The 6416-nt window shown below is 51.7% G+C and overlaps 1 protein-coding gene across 1 annotated transcript; it reads right to left on the bottom strand.

Moving 5' to 3' along the window:
* Positions 1 to 2366: 2366 nt before the first annotated feature.
* Positions 2367 to 5742, bottom strand: LOC136476053 (receptor-like protein kinase HSL1). Its single transcript, XM_066473732.1, has 2 exons — positions 3083 to 5742; positions 2367 to 2973 (listed from the first exon to the last, which is right to left on the bottom strand). The coding sequence occupies exons 1-2, from the start codon at positions 5709 to 5711 to the stop codon at positions 2498 to 2500; spliced, it is 3105 nt and encodes a 1034-aa protein (XP_066329829.1). The 5' UTR covers positions 5712 to 5742; the 3' UTR covers positions 2367 to 2497.
* Between the last annotated feature and the right edge of the window lie 674 nt (positions 5743 to 6416).

Consider the following 6416-nt stretch of genomic DNA (forward strand, 5'->3'; position numbering starts at 1 on the left):
CAGTATAGCTTATCAGCCATGGCATTCACATCATATGCTGGATTTCTGGAGCCGCCAAGACATCTAGAAATATCTGAACATATGGATCGTGTTGGTACAGTTTGCAGTCCTTGCTATGTTAATGTAATTGATTTCGATGAATGTGATGATGAAAAGCCTGAGAAACTAGAAGCTCTTGTTGCTGCAGTCCATAGTGGTGGCACCAGTCATATAATTCATATCCCTGCACGAGGTGTCCTTTCTGATATCATCTTCAGTTTACCATTATTATCAGAAGACCGAGGAAGTGCCTCTGGTGCTGTTGCTAGTGGACTATCGAGTTTTGAATTTCGAGTGCCACAAAACAATTCTCTCATGCAACGGAAGTGTGGTGGTTCAAGTCAACTTGATCTCCTTGTGGTTCTACTTTGGGTTGGGAGCACCAGAATGCATATTCTCACTTGTGAGTTATCTCAACCATGGCTGCCACCTGCCCACGGTCAATTTGTTCAAATACCGCTCTTCATTGCTATCAGTGTTGTGTTCTTGAGTCAGCTAGTGCTCCTATTGGTGGGAGCTAAGGAAGCAGTTAACTCCACCATGCCCATGTACATCACCATCTCTAGCTCTGCATACTCAGTCGATGTTGTTCTATCATGTTCTGCATTTGAAAAAGCTGCTGTTCGGAAGGTGTTTGAGGGACTGCTCACTCAGAGTACATTGCATCTTTCAATCCTCGGTGATAGCGTCCAACTCCGGCCACTTCCTTGGCCATCTTTCTCTGGTTATGCAGCTCCTGTGCTCTTGAAGCTATCACGGTCAGTTGTTCCTCCTTGGATGTCCTTTTGGTGGAAACATATTGCTGCTATGCTCCAAGTGGTAGGACAGAGGTTTGGAATTGTGACATGCTGCATCTTGCCACAACTTCCTTGGATGTCATTTGATCCAGACCCTTTGTTCAAGCTCGAGCCACACTATGGTTCCAATGGTGATTCATTACCGTATGCATTGCTCCTATTCCTTGATAGTAGAAGTATTCAGGGAACTATACAAAGACAGCCTCTGATGTGTTTACTGAGCTATGCTGTTGCTATCATGACAGTCGCCACAAGTGTACAGTTGTTCTTTCAGTACTATCCAAGTGGAGTAGAATACGTGCTTGCAAGGCCATCATCATCTACACTTGGACGGGGCTTGACATATGGACTGGAACTCTATTACCCAAGAGATTCAAGTCGGAATTACAACAAACAGTGGCATCTTATATTTATGCAGCTGCAACTCCAGGCTGCTGTTTGTAGAGAAGACAGGGCTTGTTTGGCACGTCTCCTCCCGAGGGGCTCCTCCGGAGGAGCCGGAGCCGTTTTGGAACGGCTCCGGCTCCTCTGTTTTTTACTGAAAAACGGCTCCTCCAAGAAAACGTTTGGCAGGGCTCCTCTGGAGGAGCCGGAGCCGGAGCCGGAGAGGAGCCCTGCCAAACAAGCCCATAGGTTATTGCTCATAAACTGAGGCTGGTTATTGCTGCTACAACAAAAAATGACACTGTAGGCAGAGCTATCTCTGACTTAAATATGGCTATGGATGAGGAGCGCTACAAGGTCGCAGCAATCAGAGATCATGCTGGTGCAGGACTGCTGGGGTGGTGGTCTGGAATTTCTGGAAATTTGTCCAATCCATATGGTCTTATAATTCGGATAAGTGCTGGGAATGGTGGTGAATCTGGTGACGGAAGTGATATTGAAGCCTTGGTTTCAATAGATTTTATCAGTGAGAATAACGACTATGCTTCTCATCCATCTGCTGAAGCTTTTGCTAGATTCGAAAAAAGAGATCACTTCTCGTTTTCCTTCTATACTGAAGCATACAGTAAAAAGGATTGGGTAGCAGCTTGCAGAAGGGTGTTTCAGTTGCACTTACTACATGTTGATACATATGGACACAGCTGTGGCAAGTGTGATGATGATAGTTTAATCAATGGCATCTGCCATCTGGCTTCAGTTCCAGTCTCCTCGGCCAAAAAGAATGAGCTTCTATTGAAGCTGGACGCAGCATGCATCAATCCAGTGGACTGGAAGATACAGAAAGGGATGTCAGATACCCAGGTCTGGTGTGATGGCGGATCGCTATTCAGCATTAAGGACTTGCAAGTGCCGTGGGATCCGGGTGGTACCGAAATTTTCCATCGGCTTGGGGGCAAGCCGAAGCTTAACAACGGGGGAATGTTAGGGATCAGCTACGGTTGGGCCTTCACATGGACCATGGGCCTTGCGCCAGTCCATACATTGCTTGATGGGAGACTACAAATGCCACCAGGAGCTAGACAAGGCATCAAACTGACATCAGAATACATGGAGCCTCGGGGTCACAGCGAGGGTTAAAGAGGGATCTTTGCGTCAAGAAGAAAAGCGCAAGGTTCAATTATTTTTGGTCTTCATGTCCACGCAGCACATATTACAAGAAGCCATATAATTTACATTCGAATTAACGCCATACTGAAAAAGTAAGTTAAAGTGAAGATTTAAACAGGACGAGCCACGAAGTTGCCGCTCTCCTCGTCGCCACCCAAGAACGCTCCGACGTCATACGATCTCTTGGCAGCTTGGTGACGACCTTGCTTTCCCTTGCGCACTTGTCCCAGTTCGACGTCCCGGCACGCGCCGGCTACGCTGGCGGTGCGGTCGTACCGGGCGAGTTGCTGCAGCACTTGCTTCATCGACGGCCGCGACGGCGCGTCGTCCCCGGTGCACATGACACCGAGCACGAACACGGCCACGGCGTCCTCGGCGTACACGGCCCTGTCCTGGATGCTCTCGTCGACGACGTCGTGGAGAGGTCCCCCCGCCTTGTACCTCCGCCACGCCCACTCCACCAGGCAGCACTCGGCGGCGTCCTTGCTGCTGTCGTTGGCCACCCGCCCCGTCGCCAGCTCCAGCAGCACCACGCCGAAGCTGTACACGTCCACCTTCTGGTTCACCTTCGCGCCGCGTCCACACTCTGCACCCAAGCAGAGCAGATCAGCAGAGTGTCGATTTAAGCCACCTGAGAAGGCCAGAAGGGTTGGCCGCCGGTGACTGTCTTGCGACGACTAAGACTAAGAACGTACCTGGAGCCATGTATCCAAAGGTGCCGCCAACGGCGGACACGGACTCGGGCTCGCCGGACTTGAGCAGGATCCGGGCGAGCCCGAAGTCGGCGATCTTGGCATGGAACTCCGGGTCGAGCAGGATGTTACTGGACTTGACGTCCCGGTGCATGATGGGCTGCGCGCACTCGTCGTGCATGTAGCTGAGCCCTCTCGCCGCGTCGATGGCGATGCCCAGCCGCGTCGGCCAGTCCAGCGCCGCCGTGGCCGCCGGGTTGTCCTTGGGGTGCAGCCACCGGTCGAGGCTGCCGTTCTCCATGTACTCGTACACCAGCAGCTTCGTGTCCTCGCTCGAGATGTAGCAGAGGAGGCTCACGATGTTGTTGTGCCGGATGTCGCCCAGGACCTTCACCTCCGTGTCGAACTCCCGGTCGAGCTTCTCCTCGGCCTTCCCCCTGCTCCACAGCTTCTTCACAGCCACCACCGTGCCGGCGCAGCCGCGCCTGCGCCCGTGTCCCCGGAGGTGGACGCGGTACACCTTGCCGGAGCCGCCGCTGCCGATCACGTCCTCCTCGCGGAGGTTGGTGAGCACGTCGCACTCGCTGAAGTCCAGCTTGCGGAACGCCATCATCTTCCACGATGTCACGTCGCGGCCTTGTTGCTTCTTCCGCCGGACGATGAAACACCCGACGGCGCCGATGAGGATGGCGCCGGCGAGAACGGAGAACAGGATTACCAGGCCAGTTGACATCTGGCTGTGGCGGTGGTACCGGCACGCCGGAATGTTTATATTCAGGTTCACCGCGGCGCAGATGCCACGGTTTCCCAGGAACGAGCCTTCGAACGCCGAGCTCTGCAGCGACTGGGGGAGCTCGCCGGTGAGTTTGTTGGAAGAGAGGTTGAGGAAACTGAGATGGAGGTTGTTGAACTCCTGAGGTATTTCTCCGGTGAGCTCGTTGCTGGAGAGATCAAGGATGGTGAGCACCAGCAGCGACCCGATCTCTGCCGGGAGTGGCCCTGATATCTGATTGCTGCTAAGGTTCAGGTAATTCAGAGCTCCCAGTGATTGGATGGAAGGTGGAATCGAGCCAGATATCCGGTTCCCGGCGAGGTGCAGCTCCGTGAGGTTGGCGAGCCCCGACATGTTCTTCGTTAGAGGACCGGAGAATTGGTTGTTTGCCGCCTGGAAATTCTTCAACCCCGGTGCGGAGGTCGGCACGTCGCCAGAGAATTGGTTGTTCCCCATCTCGATCCGTGTGATTTTGGAGGATATCACACTGGGCATAGTGCCAGTGAAGCTGTTGTTCTGAATCATAACAGTCGTCAGCACTGGGAACGCCGACCATACCTTCTCGGGGAACTCTCCGGTGAAGTGGTTGTTGTACGCCATGATGTTGTTCACCGTCACGCAGTCCCCGAGGATCGCCGGGAACGCGCCGGAGAAGTTGTTGTTGAAGACCACGATGTCGTAGAGCTGCTTGTTGAAGCAGAGGGTGTCCGGGAGCTCGCCGCTGAGGAAGTTGTTGCTCACTTCAAGGTTGCCCAGCGGCGAGTACTTCCCGAGCTCCGGCGGGAGCGGGCCGGAGAGCCTGTTGCTGAACAGCCGGATGTCCACGAGGTTCGGGAGCCGCCCGACGCTCGACGGGATCGGCCCGGTGAGGTTGTTGAAGTACAAGTAGAGCAACGACAAGTTCCTCAAACTGCCGATGCTCTCCGGTATGTGCCCGGTGAGCCCGTTCGTGGACAGGTCGATCTCTTGCAGGCTCACGGCGGTGATATCTGGCCCAATTGCACCGATGAAGCTGTTATCGTAAAGGTACAGGATCTCAAGCTTCTGAAGCTTCCAAACCCACGGCGGGATTTCACCGTGGAGCTTGTTTACGTGCACAGCCAGAGTCGTCAGCTCAGTGAGCGACGACAGGTTGCCAGGGATGCCACCAGTCAGGTTCATCCCTGACATCCACAGCATCTTCAGCTTCTTCAACTTGCCAAACTCGTTAGGGATGGGGCCTGGCGTGAAGGGGTTACTTGCCAGGGTTAGCGTCTCGAGCTGCGTGAGGTTGCCGATGGCGGCACCCGGGTAGCTCCCATTGAAGCTATTAGTGTCGAGGACCAACGACTTGAGCTTCGGGAACCCGGCGATTGCCAACGGCACGCTGCCTGTGAAGCCATTGCTTGACAGGTTGAGGTGCTCCATCGCCGACGACGACAGTTTTTTGTCGATGTCAGCTGGGAGGGCATCGGAGAAGTTATTGTTGGACAGGTCAAGGAACTGAAGAGCCGAGCAGCCGTAGAGCGCCGTCGGGAACTGGCCGGTGAGGTTGTTGTAGGAAAGGTCTAGATATGACAGGTTCTTGAGGTTGCAAATGGAAGCTGGGACTGGGTTGGTTATGCTGAGGTTTTGGAAGGACAGGGCGGACACTTGGCCGTTCACGCACCTTTTGACCCCTGCCCATCTGCAGTAGGAAGCGTTGTGGGAACTCCATGAGCTCAGCGCAGATGGGTTGCCCCAGTCTTTCTTGATTGTTAGGAGTGTTGCTAGCTCGCTGGCGTCAGTCTGCGCCATGGATTGTTGCAAGCTGGAGTTGAAGGTGATGAACAGTAGTAGGAAGAGGAGTAGAAGATAGGAGTGAGCCATTTTTGTCACCATGAAGTGTGTGTTTTTCAGACTATATGGTGAGTGAACTTACTAGGAAGATTCTTATAACAAGAGGGCATGAGGCCAGTGGGTAGTGCGCACTGCGCATGCGGCAATAAGACAACGACCAACGACTCACAGTCAAAGTATTCGCCCACACTGATTAGTGAAAGAGACTCCGGTGGACAATTTTGTTATCTAGCACTAATGTGGGATAGCAGGTTTCCACGACCTCAATTATTACTGCTCCTCGATCCGGACTAAAATTATAGAAGACATAAGCATTAGATGTTGATGATTAATACCTAATACTAATTAAAATTACTTATAATAATTTCCATGTTTCTTTCAACCTGCTTATTTTCTAACATAATAGACATGTAGATACTAGATAATTACATTTGATAAACTTATCATTTATTGATCTATATTTTTTTGATCCCTATATATAGTCTTTTCTCTCTCTTTGTATTCAGTATATTTTCAATAGGCATTAAGTTCTACCATAAATTACATTGATATAGATTTTAAGAAATAGTAAAGTATATTATTAATAATGAAAGAAGTGGCGATTTAGATGCAAATTAACACCCTGTCGGCTGGTCGTTAAGCCGACTGGTTTCGGCTGATTCAATAGTATTTTGTGAGGGAGAATAAGCTGATCCGGCTGAAAACGGCTGGTTAAGGGATTACATAGATTATCTATCATAATGGAAG

Source organism: Miscanthus floridulus, chromosome 8, assembly GCF_019320115.1.
Source record: "Miscanthus floridulus cultivar M001 chromosome 8, ASM1932011v1, whole genome shotgun sequence".
Classification (NCBI taxonomy): Eukaryota; Viridiplantae; Streptophyta; class Magnoliopsida; order Poales; family Poaceae; genus Miscanthus; species Miscanthus floridulus.

Excerpts from the sequence above, each read along its gene's own strand:
- LOC136476053 (XM_066473732.1), bottom strand. The coding sequence starts at position 5,711 with ATGGTGACAAAAATGGCTCACTCCTATCTTCTACTCCTCTTCCTACTA. Across the intron at positions 2,974-3,082 it reads CTTTGGATACATGGCTCCAG|AGTGTGGACGCGGCGCGAAG; the intron begins GTACGTTCTTAG and ends GCTTGGGTGCAG.